The sequence below is a fragment of the Canis lupus genome, chromosome 18 (genome assembly GCF_003254725.2).
Source record: "Canis lupus dingo isolate Sandy chromosome 18, ASM325472v2, whole genome shotgun sequence".
NCBI lineage: Eukaryota > Metazoa > Chordata > Mammalia > Carnivora > Canidae > Canis > Canis lupus.
Genome location: NC_064260.1, coordinates 51,510,294 through 51,531,548, shown reverse-complemented (window position 1 = coordinate 51,531,548; position 21,255 = coordinate 51,510,294). Strand labels below are relative to the sequence as shown.

General features: G+C 59.0%; 1 protein-coding gene across 6 annotated transcripts; it reads left to right on the top strand.

Moving 5' to 3' along the window:
- Positions 1–143: 143 nt before the first annotated feature.
- On the top strand, positions 144–20,877 carry PCNX3 (pecanex 3). Of its 6 annotated transcripts, none has more exons than XM_049096930.1 (35): positions 144–929; positions 1,298–1,485; positions 1,713–1,812; positions 1,928–1,967; positions 2,067–2,162; positions 2,406–3,533; positions 4,040–4,160; positions 4,247–4,422; positions 4,873–4,963; positions 5,322–5,457; positions 6,677–6,837; positions 7,851–8,004; positions 8,291–8,323; positions 8,592–8,763; positions 8,872–8,982; positions 9,320–9,411; positions 9,571–9,680; positions 9,859–9,964; positions 10,068–10,160; positions 10,340–10,490; positions 11,232–11,376; positions 11,694–11,871; positions 12,828–12,936; positions 13,099–13,228; positions 13,618–13,676; positions 13,781–13,996; positions 14,585–14,838; positions 17,638–17,868; positions 18,019–18,122; positions 18,422–18,569; positions 18,665–18,895; positions 18,981–19,255; positions 19,639–19,772; positions 19,856–20,154; positions 20,231–20,877. In XM_049096930.1, the coding sequence occupies exons 1-35, from the start codon at positions 777–779 to the stop codon at positions 20,426–20,428; spliced, it is 6,123 nt and encodes a 2,040-aa protein (XP_048952887.1). In that variant the 5' UTR covers positions 144–776; the 3' UTR covers positions 20,429–20,877. The 6 variants fall into 6 exon arrangements, with proteins under 6 accessions (XP_048952887.1, XP_048952885.1, XP_048952886.1 ...); XM_049096928.1 differs by having other exon boundaries at positions 4,244–4,422; XM_049096929.1 differs by having other exon boundaries at positions 4,037–4,160.
- The last annotated feature ends 378 nt before the right edge of the window (positions 20,878–21,255 follow it).

Below are 21,255 nucleotides of genomic sequence, written 5' to 3'. Positions count from 1 at the left end.
CGCCATTACTCAGTGGCCACTCAACTATCCCTTCGGTTCCGCCCAGGGGTGTCCGCTGGGTGGACAACGCCTGGGCGTGCGCATGCGCCCTAGCGCTACCACTTTTGGAGCTCTTTTAGGCCTGGACTCCGCGCACGCCCAAAGGGCTCCGCCGCGTCTTAGCGCTCCACGACCTTCCTGCGCGTGCGTCAGGTTTCATGCCTTCAAGTTTTCCTTTTCCGGGTCCCAACTAGGCCGGTCGGGCGCATGCGCCACTGCTGGCTGGCGGCTCGCTGCTCCTTCCGGCCTCCCCCTTGGGCCGGGTCCCGCAGTAGCCGGGCGATCGCGGAGACCGAAGCGAGTGACCTGTAACCCCGGAAGTGGACCTCAGGGTCCCGGGGCTCTCCCCGGGCCGGAGCCGAGGGAGCCGTCGCCTGCATCCCCGGAGCACCCACCCCACGCCCATCTCTGGATGCCGCCGACGAGGGTCTGGCCCGTGCCCCGCGCCTGTCTACCGGCTCGGCCTCTCGGAGCAGTTGTGGGCCAGGGGTGGGGGCCTGGACCCCGCCCCTGATGAGGCTCCACCCCCGCGTCCAGGCCTCGCACCGCTGACTGCCCGGGTCGGCCCCGCCCCCTGCCCGCCCCCTCGCCCAGCCGACCCCTCTCTCCGGCTGTGGGAGGCCATGGCGTGAGCGCGAGGCCGGGCCCCGGGGCCCTCGGGCGCCAGGCGGGGCGTGGGCCGGCGGCCGCCCCCATGAGGGTCCCGGGAGGGGGGCGCGCGCAGCAGCGGCGGGGCCATGGGGTCGCAGGTATTGCAGATCCTGCGCCAGGGGGTGTGGGCCTCGCTCACCGGCGGTTGGTTCTTCGACCCGCACCAGAGCACCTTCTCCAACTGCTTCCACCTTTATGTCTGGATCTTCCTGCTCACCTTTCCCTTCTTGCTGTACATGGTGAGATGCTCCCGCCACCTGTAACCCCCCTCTGGGGAAAGGGAGGGCAGATGTCACGGAGGGGTGCCAAGCTGGCAGGGATTTGGGGATATGCCTTGGGCGCGTGGGGTGTGGAGACAGAGGACCCCCTGCAGAGTTTGGGGGTATATGGAGAAGTGGCCAAATTATTCCTTTCCTGGGCTGGGTGACCTTGAGTCTCTCACTTAATTTCTCTTCAGTAAGAGGACAGAGTTCCCTGAGGAGGGTCTTTGTAGCAGTTCCGAGGGATGGGTGATGAACTCTTGTGAACTAGCTATGATTTTGGTGGTAGGTCTACCCCATAGGGACAGGGCTGCGTGAGGGGGAACCTGACTTGTTGCCACCTCCAGGTCCTGCCCCCCAGCTTGATGGTGGCCTGCGTGTACTGCCTCGTGGTGGCTGTCATCTTCACTACCATCAAGACTGTGAACTATCGGTTACACGCTATGTTCGATCAGGGCGAGATTGTGGAGAAGCGTAACTCTACCATGGGGGAGCCAGAGGAGGAGCCTGCACAGGGGGACAGCAGTCTGCCCAGGTGAGTCTCGGAGGGGCTGTGTTGGGAATTAAGGGTGCTTAGTGCCTGGGCTTAAGCACTGGGGCCTTAGGGACATTGGGTCCATGAGCAGGTGGGCACTTGTTCTGTGGTCAGCCCCAGACTTGTGAGAGGACCTTTGAGAAGAAAGGAGTGCTGGGGTAGTGGAGGAAGTATAGTATAAAGGGGCAGGAGGTTAGCTGAAAGCTGATGCTTTTCTCCACTGCTAGGGACCCTGGAGTGGAAATGACAGTGTTTCGGAAAGTGAGTTCCACACCCCCGGTACGCTGTAGCTCCCAGCATTCTGTGTTTGGCTTCAACCAGGTCTCGGTGAGTGGTCCGTAGCTACCCCGTCCCACTCCTCTCCTGGGAGCCCATCCCCATTGGGGTATGTCCTGAGTCTACTTCTTACTCTTTTTGTTCCTTCATTTTTCTCTTTGCTCAGGAGCTGCTGCCCCGGATGGAGGACTCTGGGCCCCTCAGAGGTAGGTGGCTGCTGCTCAGGTCTGAATTTGGCGGTGTGGAATGAGATGGCACAGCGATGCCTCGAAGTCCTGCTGACACCTGTGGGGCCGTGGTTGCAGACATCAAGGAGCTGGTGCGAGAGCAGGGCAGCAATAATGTGATCGTGACCTCAGCGGATCGAGAGATGCTGAAGCTAAGCTCACAGGAGAAACTGAGTGAGTGGGGGTGACGTGGCAGGGGCTTAGGGGGAGGACTAGCTATCTGGTCTTTGAGTCACCTCAACTTTTGCTTCTCCGGAGCTCTCTTTGTCCTTTAGGATGGGGCTTTCTCGTTGTCCTGCCCCATCTGCCCCGTCCTGTAGCCTACCTCATCCTGTGGCCTGGCCACAGGACCCCCTCAGCAGCTGGTTCCTTTTGCAGCATGCCCTCCCCTCATTTTGTCTTCCTTTTTTCTGATAGTTGGAGACCTTCCCCAGACACCCCCGGGGGCTGCCCCAGACCCCTCTCTCCCCAGCACAGACTCTTCAGAACGTTCTCCCTTGGCTGGGGATGGAGCCCCCTGGAGTGGGAGCAGTGTGGCCGACACTCCCATGAGCCCCCTTCTGAAGGGGAGCCTCAGCCAGGAGCTGAGCAAGAGCTTCCTGACCCTGACCCGGCCTGAGCGGGCCCTGGTGAGGACCAGCAGTCGACGGGAACAGCGCCGGGGAGCAGGCGGCTACCAGCCCCTGGACCGGCGGGGCTCGGGTGAGCCCACGCCCCAGAAAGCAGGCTCCTCAGATTCCTGCTTCAGTGGCACTGACAGGGAGACGTTGAGCAGCTTCAAGAGTGAGAAGACCAACTCAACCCACCTGGACAGCCCTCCCGGTGGGCAAGCCCCGGAGGGCAGCGACACAGACCCACCCTCTGAGGCTGAGCTGCCTGCATCGCCAGATGCTGGAGTCCCCTCAGATGACACGCTGCGTTCCTTTGATACAGTCATAGGAGCAGGGACACCACCGGGCCCAGCTGAGCCACTCCTGGTTGTGCGGCCCAAGGACTTGGCCTTGCTGCGGCCCACCAAACGGCGGCCACCCATGCGAAGACACTCTCCTCCTGGCCGTGCCCCTCGGCGGCCCCTGCTTGAAAGTGGGGGCTTCTTTGAGGATGAAGACACCAGCGAGGGCAGTGAACTGAGCCCAGCCTCTAGCCTCCGATCTCAGCGCCGCTACAGTACTGACAGTTCTTCTTCTACTTCCTGTTATTCCCCTGAGAGCTCCCGTGGTGCAGCAGGGGGACCCCGGAAGCGACGGGCCCCTCATGGGGCTGAGGAGGGGACTGCTGTACCCCCCAAGCGGCCCTATGGGACCCAGCGGACGCCTAGTACCGCCAGCGCCAAAACACATGCCCGTGTGCTGAGCATGGATGGGGCAGGGGGTGATGTCCTGAGGGCCCCCCTGGCTGGCTCCAAGGCTGAGCTGGAGGCCCAGGCGGGGGTGGAGCTGGCTTCTGTTGAGCCTGCTCTGCTGCCTGCTGAGGTCCACAGGGGACCTGCTGCCAACCAACCCGGCTGGCGGGGGGAGCTGCAAGAGGAAGGTGCTGTGGGGGGAGGTGAGTGCCTGCTGTGCTGGGGGGTGGGGGTAGGGAGGCGAGCTAGGTTTGGGCGTGGGTTTGGACAAGGGCTACGCTGGAGTGGAGCCAGTCAGAGTCATCTTAGCCTCTGTCTCAGGCAGCAGGTGGATGTGGACTGAGTGGTTGAGTGACACCTGCCGAACCCCTCAGATAAGCAGGGCTGGGAGACCTCAGACACTCAGCTCCAGGTCCTGTAGTTTGCACAAAGCACCTACCCATCGACAACTCTCAGCATCCACATTCATTCTCCTGGGCTGTCAGCAGGGCAGGGGAAGATCTTGTCCTTATTTCCAAATGTGGAAACTGAGTCATGAGTGGTTAGGTGACCTGGCTAGGCCCCAGAGGCAGGTCACAGTTGGATTAGGCCTGACCTTTAGCTCCGTGCAGGAGCAGCTATCCCCTCCTGCCCTCCCTCGCCCCAACCATGTCCAAGGCTGTGTCCAAGTCTCTCTGGCTTACGCATGGGACCTCTCTCTGGGCAGCAGCTGAGGAGCCTGGCAAACGGGACCGCACAAGCAGTGTGTGGCGGACTCAGGCCATCCGCAGACGCCACAATGCAGGCAGCAACCCTACTCCTCCAGCCTCTGTCATGGGTTCCCCACCCAGGTGAGCACCTACTGGTTGGTCAGAGGGGCAGTGGGGGCCAGTGGCTCTGAGTGGCGCTCACTTAAGTGCTGACCCCTCCTCAGCAGCCTGCAGGAGGCTCAGCGTGGCCGGGCTGCCTCTCACTCCCGGGCGCTGACACTGCCCTCTGCCCTGCACTTCGCCTCCTCGCTGCTGCTCACACGGGCCGGTGCCACCGTGCACGAAGCCTGCACCTTCGATGACACGTCTGAGGGTGCTGTGCACTACTTCTACGACGAAAGCGGTGAGCCCCTCTCTGAGTCCTGTGGCCAAGCCCCTGATCCCAGCATTCCCCACCCCCCGCCCCTTTCTGCTGCACGTCTTTGTCGCCCCAGTGGTAGTACTTGCTCTATTGGGTACTTAGCACCCTTTCGGGTCTGTAGCGACCACTTTACTTGTGCTGCCTGCTGTCACACTTGCAGCTAGACGTGGGTGGTCTCGTTATCCCTGCTCTGCTTCTGTGGAAGCTGAGGCACAACCTGAAGTGACAGTTGAGCAAATGGCAGAACAGGGACCCAAACCCAGGGCAGGCTGACCCACAGGCCCGCTCTGCCTCAGCTTGTGGTCCCTAGGGGCTGGGCTGTCATGCAGGGGACCAGGGGATGGGGTTCTTCCTCATCAGATGGTCCACTTGGGTCAGGTCCAGGGCTCCTGTCCCTGACGTGCTGCCTTGTGTCCCACACCCCTGACCCAGGCGTGCGGCGTTCCTATACCTTTGGCCTAGCTGGAGGCGGCTATGAGAACCCCGTGGGGCAGCAGGGGGAGCAGGCAGCCAACGGAGCGTGGTGAGTCCCCAGTCCTGAGCTCTCCTGGCCAGCAGCCTGGTGGGTTGCCATTTCTGGGGATTTTCTCTTTCTTCGCAGGGGCAGCTCAGAACTTCTAGAAGGGAGTGGGGAGCAGCAAAGGCCAGGCTTACAGGGATCCTTTGACACTGTAGGAACATGACCTTTCTAGGCAGGAGGCTTCCAGGAAGCCCAGGGCCTGGGAGGGAGGCACTTCTGCCACTTGCTTTCTCCAGATCCTCCTTTTGGGTATCTGAGCAGCCCCCTGAGGCCCCCAGGTATGGCCTGGCTGTGGCCTTAATCCCACCGCTGTCCCAGGGCTCAACAGTGGCCCCAGTCTTCATGGCTGCTGTTCCCACAGGGACCGCCACTCACATTCCTCCAGCTTCCACTCGGCTGATGTCCCTGAGGCAGCGGGCAGCCTGAACCTGTTGCAGCCAAGGCCCGTGGTTCTGCAGGGCATGCAGGTGCGCCGTGTGCCCCTGGAGATCCCAGAGGTGAGGAGCCAATGGTCAGGGAAGGACCTGCAGGAGGGGCAGCAGCAGGGGAGCAGGTCGCAGAGCAGTTGCCCAGGCACCCAGGGGGACTGGCCACTCGAGTGAGGGCTTTAGGGGGCCCTAGGTGTCTGTCCTGACCTTTGACAGCTGGCACTGGGTGTGCAGGCTCTGGATCTCTGTGATTCAAGGAGTTGTCCGTTTGCTTATCAGACAAGCGTGCCTGGAGTATCTTTATTCTGTAGGGTCCCATAGGTAGAGGGGGCAGTGGGTATCTATGGTGAAACCTGCAGAAGAGACTGGTCAGCTTACTGGGCTGGGCCCAGGCTCATGGCACGGCTTGGGGTACTCTGTGCTTGTTACCGTACCCTCCCATTTCACTCCTGGAAGTGTCCCAGTTTGAACAATAATTCACATGGTCGCTGTAGTAATAGTAGAAGCATTAAAGACACATAAAACACAGACTCGGGACTTGAAGAACAGTGGTAAAAGAGGTACCCACACATCTAATGCTCAGGGTCATAGAGCACATGCAGTGTCTGGAAGCCCCATGTCTCCCTTACTGAGGCACTTATTGTCCCTAATTGTCATACAGGGTAGCCACCATGGTCCTGATAGAGCTGATGGCCACATCCATAGGCGGGGGCTGTGCAACTTTGGCTCTGCATGGTATCTCCAAGGCTGGGTACAGGGCCAGGCCCACAGCTTGCCCTCTAAGTATTTACTGAATGAAGGACACAAGAAATTCCCAGAGATCCAGTAGTTTGTCTCGGGCCTCATAGCATAGCCATCAGCGGGCCTGTCGTCAGGGCTGGTACTTTGTGTGCTCTGCGGTAGAGTGGTCAGAGTGACCTTGATGCTCTGTCCGGGAGGATGGTAGCATTTGTACCAGGTCCCAAAGGACAGGGTGGATTTCACTGAGCCCAGAAAGAGGCAGGAGAGGGTACCCGAGCAGCGAGAACAGGCACAGGCACTGGCGATTCTGGCCCTCAGCAACCCTAGCAGCCCCAGCTGCCATTGAGCCGTGTCTTGGGGACCTGGAGAAAGAAAGGAGCATGCCTTTGTGGTGGAAGATCAGGATAGGCCATAGGGCCACTAGATGGCGGGGACTTCCTGTGCCCAAGGCAATGGCTGACGAGCCAGCGGGCCCTGGGAAGGGGAATGGTGGCAGTGGGCCAGGTTGGGGGGCGAGGGGCTGATGGCTGCGGTATGGGGACCGCAGCTTGACCTGCTGGACCAGGACTCCCTGCACGAATCCCAGGAGCAGACGCTGATGGAGGAGGCACCGCCCCGCGCCCAGCACAGCTACAAGTACTGGCTTCTTCCTGGCCGCTGGACATCTGTGCGCTACGAGCGGCTGGCCCTCCTGGCCCTGCTGGACCGGTGAGTGCCTGCCTGCCTGGTCCCCAGTCCCTGGCCCCTGGCCTTCTGGACCCTCTAAACGTGTGGAAGCCGTAATTGCATTAGAGAACCTAACTGCCGGGGGTCACTGAAGGTACATTGAGGGGTGGGGTCTGCAGTGGGGTTTTACTAGGTTCCTCTGGGGTGAAAAGAGGTGGCCGAGTGGGGGCTGCTGTGGTTATTCCCTGTTCAAAAGTTTCTTTTTGTGTATGTGTTTTCTTTTTTTTTTTTTAGGAGTTTAGGAGGTTTATTTATTTATTCACGAAAGACACAGAGAGGGAGAATCAGAGACATAGATAGAGGGAGAAGCAGGCTACTTGTGGGGAGCCCAATGCAGGACTCGATCTCAGGACCCCGGGATCACAACCTGAGCCAAAGGCTGACACTTAACCGCTGAGCCACCCAGGCGTCCCCCTGTCCAAAAGTTCTGCTCAAAACAAACGATTCTCATCTAGTCTCTTGCTTTTATTTTCTTCTGAATTAGATTTGACAAAGTTGAGTTTTATGGTCTAAAAAAACTAGCAAACCCTTTGTCTCAATCTCCCCATTTCTTATGGGGTAACTGAGGCTGGGGAAGTCAGATCAGAAGTCAGATGACTTTTGTTGTCTATGTGGATGACTTGGGCCTTGAGCCTGGGTCCTGGCTTCCCACACTTTGGATTTCCTCCCTGGCACAGTGTTTGTTGGGCATGCTTGATGGGGCACACATTAGCTGGAGCCAGGCAAGCCCCAGGGTGGTGGTGCTTGGAGTCTTTAGAGTCTAGAAGGGGCAAAGATTCGTATGCAGGGTAGCAATGGGGCAGCTTCCTGAACAGGTGCGACCTGGCCCTGTCCCTAAAAGGTATATAGGTTCAGATATTTAGAGGATGAGGGGTGGTGTGGGCACAGCCTCAAATGTGGGTCCTTGTGGCTGGGTCCTGTCTTCCCACCCAACCTGCTTTTGCCCCATTAGCCGGGAAGGTGATGGATGTACCCTGACCCTGCTGTCTCTCCAGGACTCGCGGGCTGGTGGAGAACATACTTGGCGTCGGCCTCAGCAGCCTTGTTGCCTTCCTGGGCTACCTGTTGCTGCTCAAGGGCTTCTTCACGGATATCTGGGTCTTCCAGTTCTGTTTGGTCATTGCCTCCTGCCAGTATTCCCTGCTGAAGGTCAGGCTTTATTCCTTGGCTTTCTTTCCCCCACCCATCTCTTTCCAGACGTCTCTGTTCCCACAACCTGTTTTGAGGAGTGTGAGTTAGAAAGCAGATAAGGTGCTTAAAAGCCCCTGTAATCAGCCCCCCATCTTTCTAATGAGAGAATTGAGGCTCAGGATGGTTTAGGTTCCTGCCCTGGTCACTCCTGACGGTCCCAATGGTAGAACTAAGCAGTCTGGGGGTCTCTGACCCTCTCTTGGGCTCTGGCTCTTGTTGCCAATGTAGCTCCTGTCTCTTCCAGAGTGTCCAGCCTGATGCGGCATCTCCCATGCACGTGAGTACCTGTGCCTTTACCCAGGAGGCTCAGGCAGGGGGCTGAGATAGGCTTGGAGGGTCCTGGGAGGGTCCTGGGAGGTCCTCAGATCCTCAGTCCCGTGGCCCTCACCCTGCCAAGCTTTCTGTCTTGGATCCAGGGCCATGGACAGGGTACACGAGCATGCATTAACATGTGCGTGCATGTGTGTGTGTGTGTGTGTGTGTGTGTACGTGTGTGTGGGTTGGTCAGCTAGGGAGATCTGGCTCCTCACAGTCCCACTTCCCAGGGCCACAACTGGGTGATCGCATATAGCCGGCCTGTCTACTTCTGCATCTGCTGTCTGCTCATCTGGCTACTGGACGCCTTGGGCTCAGCTCAGCCCTTCCCACCCGTCTCCCTGTATGGCCTCACGCTCTTCTCCGCCTCCTTCTTCTTCTGTGCCCGGGACGTGGCCACTGGTGAGACTGGGCCACGTTGAGGTGGCCCAGGGGAGCGAAGTCCCAAGGGTGAGCCAGGGGGTGGCCTGCGGGCTGACCGACTGGGCCTTTGCTTTCCCTCCCTGCCAGTATTCACCTTGTGCTTCCCGTTCGTCTTCCTCCTGGGCCTCCTGCCCCAGGTCAACACCTGCCTCATGTACCTGCTGGAGCAGATAGATATGCACGGCTTCGGGGGTACAGGTATGGGGCCCATAGGTGGCTTGGGGGTTGGGGGGGGCAGCGTGAGGCCCAGGAAGTGCTGTGGTTTAGGTATGTGGCTCCAGCCTTTTGCTGATCCTTCTCCTCTGTTTATACTGTGGATTTCAAGAGCCCATCTTGCCCCCTCCCAAGCAATGGTTTAAACCCAAGAATGCCAGAAGATCTGAAGGCTTCTCAAGGCTTGGGGACCAGAGGAGAATGGGCTGGGGATGGGTTGCAGGGAGGTTAGCTTGTGGGAATCAAGGGGCAGTGGGGTGGGGGTGAGGTGAGGTGCCAGCAGATGGAAGTTAGGCTTTACCTGCTGTTTCTCCCCTCACAGCCGCCACCAGTCCACTCACTGCAGTCTTCAGCCTCTCTCGCAGCCTGCTGGCTGCTGCCCTGCTCTATGGTTTCTGCCTTGGGGCCATCAAGGTAGGGATGACCTATGGGGTGGGGGGGCATGCTGAGACCTGGGGGGTGGGGTGGGATAGGGCTGCAAAGTGGGCTCAGCAGTGGCTTCTCCCATGGGGGGATCCCCCTACCACCACGCTTACCCTTGCCTCCCTTGACCAGCATGGGTTCTCTCCCCAGACTCCTTGGCCGGAGCAGCACGTCCCTGTCCTCTTCTCGGTCTTCTGTGGCCTCCTGGTGGCACTGTCCTACCACCTGAGCCGTCAGAGCAGTGACCCCACTGTGCTCTGGTGGGTGCCTGCATGTGCCTGTCTGTGCGCATGTGTGTGTTTGTGTGAGTGTCTGTGCATGGCAAGGGTTGGAGGGGTGGTCTTGTGCATGTGCCTGTCACCAACTGACCCTGGAATCTGTGGGAGGAAGAATGGCCTCCGCAGACTCCGGGCTCCTGCCTTTTCTCACCCAACCCAGGTCTCTGATCCGGAGCAAGCTCTTCCCCGAGCTGGAGGAGCGGAGCTTAGAGACTGCTCGGGCTGAGCCCCCAGACCCACTGCCAGACAAGATGCGCCAGTCGGTGGTGAGAGCCTGAAGTGTGGGGTTCTACTCTCGGGGCGGAGGGCTAATAGTGTGTGGTTGCCCTGGGTGGTGGGCACCCAAGCTAGTCTTTCCTGGCCTTGCAGCGTGAGGTCCTGCACTCTGACCTGGTGATGTGTGTGGTGATTGCTGTCCTCACTTTTGCCATCAGTGCCAGCACTGTCTTCATTGCCCTGAAGGTGCGTGTGCCCCCCCCCGCCCCCATTGCCCCCTCAGTCTTCACAGGAGCCCACTCCACCTGAGGGCCCTGGGCACCCATGTCTTCATGTTCCTCTCCACCCCTTCCTGGCCTGTGCCCAGGCCCTGTGGGCTCCTTGGCCCGCTCCTCTAAGCTGAGCCTCTGGCCTCTCCCCTGCAGTCAGTCCTGGGCTTCGTGCTGTATGCTCTGGCCGGGGCTGTGGGCTTCTTCACACATTACCTGCTGCCGCAGCTCCGCAAACAGCTGCCCTGGTTCTGCCTGTCACAGCCCGTGCTGAAGCCATCGGAGTACAGCCAGTATGAAGTTCGAGGTGAGTCCCTGCCCTGGGACTGGGGCCCCTGCACCCCTGCTGCTCTGATTTCCCGCAGGACCTGCAGCCTGGTGAGAGGGCAGCCTTCTCTTGGCTGAGAGTGCCAGCAGGGGGCAGCCTCTGCCCACACTGCCCTGTCCACTTGGTTCTGTCCAGCCGCGCTGTCCTTGCGGGGCCCCTTTGCAGCCCTGCCCCTGTCCTCTCCTCATGCCTGCTGTGCCTTGGCTGGGCCCCTGCTTCGCTGCCCACCCTGCCCTTTCTCTGCCCATCTTGCTTTCTGTGGGGAGATGGAGGATGTACAATTCCAAGGGCCCTGTAGGGATCTGTTGTCCAGAATTATCAACTGGTTGTCGATAGACTAGATCTCCCTGGCTGGTTTTCATTTGGTCTGTGCATTCCCACAGTCAGCTCAAGCCAGGTGCCAGTGACCTGGGTCTCTGAGGATGTGGGCCTTACCTAGCCTGCCTTGGCTCCAGTGGGCATCTAGGACATCCTCCTTAGGTTTGTTTATATAGACTGCAGAGCAGGCAAAAGCATGTACCCGAAGACCCTGACACGCCTTGCCCGGGCCTCATCGCCCTCATTTGAGCTGCCACAAATTCTCTGGGAACCTGGAGAGCCACATCTTATAGTTTGCCCTCCCTTCAGCCCTCCCTTCGGGTTCTCTTCAAGAGGGCACCTGACCTGACCTTGCAGGGAGAGGGGGATGTGGAGGACCAACAGTCCTGCCTTCTGTTGCAGGTGCTGCTCAGGTGATGTGGTTTGAGAAGCTCTATGCCAGCCTTCAGTGCATCGAGAAGTATCTTATCTACCCTGCCGTGGTGCTCAACGCCCTCACGGTGGACGCCCACACTGTTGTCAGCCACCCAGACAAGTTCTGCCTCTCGTAAGGACGGCCCCACCCCCCACCATCTCACAGTCCACATTCCCAGGGGCCCGTGGGACGCTGAAGCCCATGGAGGGAATGCAACCTGCCTCAGTTGCCCAGCAAGCTATCACAATGCTCTGGATCCTGATACCCTTCTGTTTGAAAACATGTGTCTCCCAGATGGGTCTTAAAACAGTGATGACTGAGAGTCCCTGGCCCCCCGAGAGTAGGGCCCAGCCCAGCAGAGCCCAGTCCAGGATTCGGGAGGGATGGGCACCCACCGCCTCCGCCCCCTGAGTCCCACTTGGCACACAATGTCTGTTCCTCACCCACAGCTGCCGGGCACTGCTGATGACTGTGGCTGGGCTGAAGCTGTTGCGCTCAGCCTTCTGCTGCCCACCCCAGCAGTACCTGACCTTGGCCTTCACTGTCCTGCTATTCCACTTCGACTACCCGCGCCTCTCCCAGGGCTTTTTGCTTGACTATTTCCTCATGTCCCTGCTCTGCAGCAAGGTGAGTTGGTGGCTGAGTTGTAGGCTCTGGGCTGTACAGGAGAGCAGGACTTTTCTGCCTTGGTGGTGGGGAGAACTTCCCCAGGGGCCTGCAGCGCCACATCAGCCCCAGGTTCCCGAGGGACACAGAGGAAGCTGTGGTTTACAGAGCTAAAGTGACTTGCTTCGGGTTCCCTAGAGAATTGGTGAGCCGGTCTTTCTGACTTCACTGCCTGTTCTCATCTTCCTCTTAAGCAGTTACTAGATGGTGAGGATTTGTCCTTGTCCTCTGGGAACCAGCCTCTGAGCTCTGCCCCTCTCCCAGCCACAGCCCTGGGGAGCAGTTAAGAGCAGAGTTTCACAAGCCCCTGGGGCCTGGATGGATCGGGGTATGGGGTGGGGCTCCCTGAATCTGCCAAGCTGTGGTGTGCCCTGATCTGGGGTTGAGGGGGATCACCAAACAAAGAACCATTCTCTGGCACTGTCTGGAAGGCCTGTAGGGTTGCCTGCAGTGGGATCCCGGCAAAGCCCTGAGCCTTTTTCTCTTCTACGTGGGCTTTCCAGTCCAGTTTTCTGGTCTGGTTCCAGACGGTAGTGATCCAAACTGTGCCCCTCTCTGAGGGCAGGGCTTGTCTCGACTTTCAGCATCATGGTGGAAGTCCAGCCTCATCACTGATAGCTTGAGCAACTCATTGTCCTGCTCTGCTTTTTCTGAAGTTTCTCATCTGTGAAACGGGGCAAGAATAGGAAGCTCACAGGGTGGTCCTGCAAATAGATGGCTAATGCTCCCTTAGAGGGTTTGCTAACAGGAACAGGTGCTTTGAGCCAGGTCCAGAGAGAAAGGGCTGGGCGTGAGCTTGGAGCTTGACTCCCACGTGGCAGCCACTGGGGTAGTGGAGGCTCTGAATGGGTCCTTGGCCAACTGCACCTCTGTGTGACCTGCGTATTGTCTACTTTTACCTCCTCTGACTCTGCCAGCTGTGGGACCTGCTGTACAAGCTACGTTTCGTGCTGACCTACATCGCGCCCTGGCAGATCACCTGGGGCTCAGCTTTCCATGCTTTTGCCCAGCCCTTTGCCGTGCCACGTACCCAGCCTGCCGGCCTGCTGCCCGCCGCCTGGCTGGGGGAGTGTGGGGAGGGGGACTGGATGAGGGAGTGTGGGGTGGGTTGATGGGGGGCACGGGGTGGGGTGGTGAGGGAGGCCAGGGCGGGTCCGTATGCCCGCCGCCTCCTTGACTCGTGCCCAGACTCGGCCATGCTGTTTGTTCAAGCTCTGCTCTCCGCACTCTTCTCCACACCGCTCAACCCCCTGCTGGGCAGCGCCGTCTTCATCATGTCCTATGCTCGGCCCCTCAAGTTCTGGGAGCGTGACTACAAGTGAGTCTGGAGGGACCAGGCGGATCACCCACAGGGGCCTTGGAAGGAAAGGGAGCTTGGAGCCCAGGCCAGGTGGGGTGCAGAGACAGGGCACAGCAGGGTTGCAAGTGCTTAAGCACAGTGGGCTTCAGGTGACTGATCTGATGAGGGCAGAACCTGAGTTGGGCCAAGCCTTGGGCTCACACCCTGGGCTTCCTGGCTGGGTGCTCCTGAGGGAGTCCCCTCATGTCCTGGAGCCTCAGCCTCCTGTGAAATGGGACTGTCATGGCATTTGCCCTGAGAACAGGGGTGTGGGCTATGAGGATGTGGTGGTGGGCTGGCAGGATCATCATCTGAACCCTGGCAGCCTCACCCTGTTGGCCAACTGTGTTGTCATTCTGTCTGAACAGCACTAAACGTGTGGATCATTCCAACACCCGCCTGGTCACACAGCTGGATCGGAACCCCGGTGTGTACTCGGCCATCCAGGGGACTTTTGGGCGGTGCCTCCCTGGGGAGGGGGCCTCGCTTATTTGTCATTTTGTCCATTTGTCTGTCTGTCTTGGGTCTCAGGCGCTGACGACAACAACCTCAACTCCATCTTCTACGAGCACTTGACACGCTCACTGCAGCACACACTGTGTGGGGACCTGGTGCTGGGCCGCTGGGGCAACTACGGCCCCGGTGACTGCTTCGTCCTGGCCTCTGACTACCTCAACGCCCTGGTGCACCTCATTGAGGTCGGCAATGGCCTTGTCACCTTCCAGCTGCGTGGCCTTGAGTTCCGGGGTAAGCTGTGGGGCCTGGGCCTGGTGCTGGATTCTAGTCCAGCCCTGCCCTGGTTTGCAGAGTGACTTAGAGCAGAGCATTCTTCCTCCCTAGGCATGGGGTTCATAGGATGAATGGTGAGGTAGCAGGGTCTTCTGTGGCCACACTGTATCCCTGCCCTGACTCTGGGTCCACTGGCCCAAGTGGGTGGCTTTGGTGGAAGCCCGGGCCTGGAGCTCTGGGTTCTCCCATGGCTCCCCCTGCCTGCTCTCTTTTCTTGGGCTTGGCTCAGGCTGGGCGCCATGTATAGCCCCTGGTAAATGGGCTAGCTCCTTGCCCTCAGGAAGATGTATGTGTCGGATGCCAGTTTCAGAAGAGGGTCCTGAGGGTACAGAACGGCTCAAGCCACCGCTCACTCCTCTCTGAACTGCAGTCTTCACCATGGCCTCTGGGAGTCAGGAGGAAAAGGGTTCATTTGTTGACCCCTGCATTTAACGATTACTCACACGGCATCCCCAGGCAGGGAACGGTGAAGGCCTGGGTGCTTGTGAGGGAAAGGCAGGCAGGGAGGTCTTGGCAGCCCCCTGACTGGCCGTTCTCTGCCTTCAGGTACGTACTGCCAGCAGCGTGAGGTAGAGGCCATCACAGAGGGCGTGGAGGAGGATGAGGGCTGCTGCTGCTGTGAGCCTGGCCACCTGCCTCGGGTTCTGTCCTTCAATGCCGCCTTTGGGCAGCGTTGGCTGGCCTGGGAGGTGACAGCCAGCAAGTATGTGCTGGAAGGCTACAGCATCAGCGACAATAACGCTGCCTCCATGCTGCAGGTGTTTGATCTCCGCAAGATCCTCATCACTTACTATGTCAAGGTATGGCCGGCGGGTGACTGGGCAGCAGAGTCCCTGCTAATGAGCACTCACTGACTGGGAGCATCCTGAGTGTCATCTTCAGGATGTTTGGGAGCCCATTTTGCCCAAGGGAAACAGGAGCCTTAGAGAGTTTAAGCATCCTGCAAAGTGCCACCTGCCACTGGCCAGTAGGCCTCAGGGGCCCCAGCAGCTTATGTGGCTCTAATGGGGTCTGGGGTAGGGCTCCCTGTCACCCTCCTGGAAGAGGTACCTTGGACAGAGTATTGGGGGTAGGTGGGCAGCTTGTGCATGGATCCCCTCATTGGGAATCCATGGTGCTGGGAAGGGCAGCTGCTGAGGCCAGCCTTCTAGACCATCAGGACCCTGCCCAACTCCCACCAGCGGACAGTGACGATAATATTCACAGTGGTAGTGGTAAATGATAATCATAGGAGTGGCTACCAAGCACTGATGCCTACCGAGGGGTAAGCTCTGTGCCAGGCAACCCTCCTGAGCTGGGTGAAGCCCACCACACCCTCCCAGAGAGGTTCCGATGTCTCAGCTGTGGAAGCTGGCTGGGAGAACAAAACGATTAGCCTGAGGCCCCAGATAAGGTGAAGGTGGCAGAGGCAAGCTTAGACCCAAGTCTGGGCCTCCCTATCAGACTCCGGATGCTCTGAGAACCCGCAGGGTTGTTGAGGGTTGTGGGCAGTGTGGGGTCCAGCAGAAGCCCTGGACTGGGTTCTAGGAAGCCTCTTTTGGATTGTCACCTCCGTCACCTCCTCTCCTGTGCCTAAGTGTATCTCCTTGAAGAGGGATTAGTATGGGAGTGGGGTGAGGGTGGCTCCTGTCCACATTCCCTTGTGTCCTCTTAGCATCTACCCTGGGGCTCCCCATGCAGAGCCTGGAGGGGAGGCCTGGAGGGGCCCAGGGAAGCCTGCTCACCTGAGGTTCTCTCCAGGGCAGTCTTCTGCACCTCCCAGCTGTCCTACTACCCCATGGACATCCCATCTGGGACACATGTCAGAGAAGCTATAATTCCTGTAATTTTTTCTATCCACCCATCCACTCCTAGGGAAGGGTTTGCAAATCTTGTGCCCCTCGCCTTCTCCAAGAAAGAGGCTGTGGTCCAAATGGGGACATTCCCAGCCTTAGGTCATACAGGGGTCACAGTTCTCTCCACCTTCCTCCCCTGTTGTCAGAGAAGTGCTTTTACCCAGGTCACCCTGCTCCCACAAACCCAGTTCAAGGCCAGTGCAGCCTCATGGTAGCACACCAGGCACCCAGCCAGTCTCAGGCTGGCAGACTGAGATGAGCTCCACCCCTGCCAAGTTTAATATCCCCTGGGGGAAGCTAACTCTCCATGGCTCCAGCAGCCTCAAAGGTTGGGCACAGTCAGAGCTGGGTAGAGGTGTCCGGGGTACCTGGGGAATGCTCTGCCAAAGAGAGAGTGTCAGGTGAAGTTTGGAAGGATGAGTTGGGGGTGCCAGGGGCAGTGTCTGGGTGGGGTGGCAGCTGTGCAGGGAAGCCCCTTGGGCCTGCATACTCTACCAGAGCTACCCGGCTGGACATTCCTACTCCTGCTGCCTGGGTGGCCTCTGTTCATGGCCAGCTGTAGCACCCTCCCCGGCCCTGGACTTCTCACCCTGTACCCAGGCATAGGGCCAGCCCCATCAGCTCCATCCCAGGGTGGCACATGGAATCTTAATAACCTTGCTGGCTGCCAGCCGCCAGCCTTGCACTGCCTATCCATCCTGTCCGCCTTCCAAAAGCTCTTCTCCATTTGCTCAAACCCCTGTTTAGCAACCAGCATTCTTTTAAGGGGTACAAGAGCCTCTGACTTTGGACACACGATATGTGCTTCTGCCTTTTTTCTGAGGGGATGCCTTGTGGCTGTCACACCTCGGCTGCCTAAAGGGACCCGTGACTCAGGCACTTAGGCCCACTGGCCTGCAGGCAGCCCCCACCTGGCCTTCCAAGGCCTCTGAGATATGGATCCCATAGCATTATGATGTGGTAAGATCCTGGGGGTTCCAATCCTAGCTCAGTTTGCCCTGCTGACTAACTTCAGGCAAGTCTGCTGTCTTTTTTTTTTTTTCCTAAAGATTTTTTTGTATGTATGTATGTATGTATGTATGTATTTATTTATTTGAGACAGGGAGGCAGAGACACATGTAGAAGGAGAAGCAGGTTCCCTGCAGGGAGCCTGATGTGGGACTCAATCCCAGGACCCCGGGATCATGACCTGAGCCAAAGGCAGATGCTCAACCACCAAGCCACCCAGGCACCCCAAGTCCATTGTCTTCCCAAGCCTCAGTCTGTCTTACAAATGGGGGATCTTGGGCAGCCCAGGTGGCTCCGTGGTTTAGCACCGCTTTCGGCCCGGGGTGTGATCCTGGAAACCTGGGATTGAGTCCTGCATCCGGCTCCCTGCGTGGAGCCTGCTTCTCCCTCTGCCTGTGTTTCTGCCTGTCTCTCTCCCTTTGTCTCTCATGAATAAATAAATAAAATCTTTAAAAAAAAAAAAAAAAAAGCGGGGCGGGGGGGAATCTTTTGAAGCAAGCAGGTGAGCACTTGCCACAGTGCAGACCCTTCCGGGGGATGCTCTATAAGGCAGGGGGTGGAGGGTGCTTCCTGGTAGCTTTCTCACTCCTCTTCCCTGGCCTTGGAGAGGGGAGCACACTAGCCTATGTGGCCTCAGAGAACTCAGAGGGGACATGAGGTTGGTGTCCTAGGAAGCATCCTGGTGCTTTGTCCTCTGAGGCTAGGGCACCACCCCAGTCACTGGCCCCAGCTCTGATGCCTGCCCTCTCCTCCCAGAGCATCATCTACTACGTGAGCCGCTCACCGAAGCTGGAGGCGTGGCTTAGCCATGAGGGCATCTCGGCAGCCCTGCGCCCAGTGAGGGCGCCCGGCTATGCTGACTCGGACCCCACCTTCTCACTGAGTGTGGATGAGGACTATGACCTTCGCCTCTCTGGCCTCTCACTGCCTTCCTTCTGTGCGGTGCACCTCGAGTGGATCCAGTACTGTGCCTCCCGGCGCAGCCAGGTCTGGCCACCACTACCCTGGGGCTGCCCCCCCTCCCTTCCCTGGATGGGTTCCTCTTTCGGCCTCCCTTGGTCTGGGCCCTGGCCCCCATCCCAGGTTCCTTGTCCTGGGTCTGAGCTGGGCTCTGGGGACGGGGTCCTTGTGCCACAGCCCGTGGACCAAGATTGGAACTCGCCGCTGGTCACGCTGTGTTTTGGCCTGTGTGTGTTGGGCCGACGGGCCCTGGGGACAGCTTCGCATAGCATGTCGGCCAGGTGAGTGCCACAGGTCTGGCCCTGTTCCCCTCTAACCCCTCCACAAAGAGCTCTGGGCCAGAAGCCCCCAGGAGCCACCTCAGTCCTTCCTTCAGGGTGGCTCTTCTCCTCGGGCAGGGTACCTCCCACTTATAGACCTTGCCTGTTCCTCACCACCCTACGAGGGACCTAGACAGACACTGGCCTTGTCAGGATGGAGAAACAGAGGCTCAGCATAAAGAATGGTCTCAGCTCAGACCACCATGTGGAGAGCCAGGGCTCAGAAACCATCATGCTTGCCTGTTCCTTCTCATCCCCAGCCTGGAGCCCTTCCTCTATGGCCTGCACGCCCTGTTCAAGGGCGACTTCCGCATCACCTCCCCACGCGACGAGTGGGTCTTCGCGGACATGGACCTGCTTCATCGTGTGGTGGCACCTGGGGTTCGCATGGCCCTCAAGCTTCACCAGGTGGGGAGAAGTGTGCCCAGGTAGGGTGGGCATTTGGGGGATGAAGCCCTCCCCGGGTCAGGGGCCACTGACCAGGCTTCCCATTGGCCCCCCAGGACCACTTCACGTCCCCAGATGAGTACGAGGAGCCGGCTGCTCTGTATGATGCCATCGCCGCCAATGAGGAGCGCCTGGTCATATCGCATGAGGGTGACCCGGCCTGGCGCAGTGCCATCCTCAGCAACACACCCTCACTGCTGGCTCTGCGCCACGTCCTAGATGATGCCTCCGACGAGTACAAGATCATCATGCTTAACCGGCGCCACCTCAGCTTCCGAGTCATCAAGGTGCGGATGGCCCATCCCTGCCAGGCACCTGGCCCCCTGCCAGGCACTGGCCCCCCCCCTGACCCTTGTGCATGGCCACCCGCAGGTGAACCGTGAGTGTGTCCGTGGCCTATGGGCCGGGCAGCAGCAGGAGCTGGTGTTTCTGCGCAACCGCAACCCTGAACGTGGCAGTATCCAGAATGCCAAGCAGGCACTCCGCAACATGATTAATTCTTCCTGTGACCAGCCGCTGGGCTACCCCATCTATGTGTCGCCCCTCACCACCTCGCTGGCTGGTAGCCACCCCCAGCTGCGGGCTCTGTGGGGTGGCCCAGTCAGCCTGAGTGCCATTGCCCGCTGGCTTCTGCGCAGTTGGGAGAGGTGAGCCCTGAACGCTGCCCCGAGCCTGTGGGGCTGAGGTCCTGGAGTGGGAAGCGGAGGCTCAGCGAGGTGAAGCAGGTTCCTCCTAAGCCTCAGAGTGAAGAAGTGCTGGAGCCAGGCCTGGGTCCTGAGAGGTGACACTGCCTTAGAGCTGACCCATCTTCATGCTGCTTTCCCAAAGTTAGTGGTGGCCTTTTGCCTTCTGAGCTGTCAATGACACCTCTCTTAGAAGACCCTGAAAAGGAGATGGCAACATCTCTTAGAGACGGGATCCTGGGGCTCAGAGATGTTAGCTGGCTTGTCCTAGAGCTGGGGACTTGCGCCTCTGGAGTCTTAGGCCCTCCGCCTGCCAACCTGTCCCTCCCTGCCACCCCCCATTCCAGGCTTCATAAAGGCTGTGGTGCCGGCTGCAACAGCGGTGGGAACGTGGATGACTCGGACTGTGTCGGAGGTGGTGGCTTAACCTCCCTCAGCAATAACCCCGCCCTGGCACACTCCACACCTGAGAACACAGCAGGTGAGTGAGCAAGGCCAACCTAAGCCAGTGAGTGAGGAGGACAGCCTAGCTGAGAGCTTGACCCTCTTACCTGTTTCCCACAGGCAGTGGCGACCAGGCCCTCCCTCCGGGCCCAGGCTGGGGCCCTCGGCCTTCCCTGAGCGGCTCTGGTGATGGGCGACCCCCTCCATTGCTGCAGTGGCCACCCCCTCGGCTCCCTGGACCAACCCCTGCCTCCCCTGCCTCCACGGAGGGTCCCCGGCCCTCAAGGCCCCCTGGCCCTGGGCTCCTCAGTTCTGAGGGTCCCAGTGGGAAGTGGAGCCTGGGGGGTCGAAAGGGGCTAGGGGGATCTGAGGCAGAACCAGCCTCAGGGAGCCCCAAAGGAGGCACCCCCAAATCTCAGGTAAGGGTTCTGTGGAAGGATTGGGTCCTGAGCTACTCAGGTCTGCTCTTCCACCAACCGCTCTCCCCTCCCCTAGGCGCCCCTAGACCTCAGCCTCAGCCCGGATATCAGCACCAATGCTTCCTCGCCCCCCAGAGCAGCCAAGGACATTCCTTGCTTGGACAGCAGTGCTCCTGAAAGTGGCACACCTACTGGGACCCTGGGGGACTGGCCTGCCCCTGCTGAGGAGCGGGAGAGCCCGGCCGCTCAGCCCCTGCTGGAGCATCAATACTGAGTGGCCTGGTACCCTCTGGATCCCAGCCCCAGGATTCAGTAACTTGGATCCCCGGCCTCTGGCCCTCTCTCCTGGACCACAGAACTGAGTGGCTTTGGCTTCCACATCTGAACCCTGACCTCTGGCTGCCTTAGCCAGAGTATCAGAACTAAGTGGCCCAGACCTCTGACCTTGATCCCTGATCTCTCATCCCTAGTCCAGGGCCTGGGCTCCCAAAACTGAGGCAGGCAGCCTCCCAGCCAGGCCCTAAAAGCCAAATCCATGGGCTGGTCCCGCTTCGAGCCCATGGCCAGGACTGACTGGACTTGGCCCCTGGGCCCGCTCTGCCTTCAGAGGCGGCAGCCCTTGGCCTGGACCTGGGGCTGAAATGTGGGAAGGGTGGTTTCTTTTTTTCTTTTTTTTTTCGTGCTTCGGAGACACCAGAATTAATAACACTATTTTTGATTTTGGTTGGTGTTTTCTTTTTCTGTCTGGGAATGTTTGGGTGGAAGATAGAGGCAGGTGGCCAGGTCAGGGTAGATGAGCAGAGAGGGAGATCAAGAATCTGGGGCTGGGTAATGATGGAGACAGAGGTAAGACCCAGGTGGGGTTCAAGTAGGCTTAGGTCCCCTTCCTCACAACTTTGTTCCTTTTTAAGCCTTGGCCTGAAGTTCATGTTCAGTTTCTCACCCCTGAATTTTCAAAGACTTCTACCTCATGAGGCTAGTGCCTAAAATTATCAGCCTTGACCTTGGCAAAAGCCTTTCTCTGAACCTCAATTTCTCCAGCTATAAAGCAGAGGAGAAAACACCTGTCTAAGGTGTTTTTAAGAACGAGAGCGTGTGGAG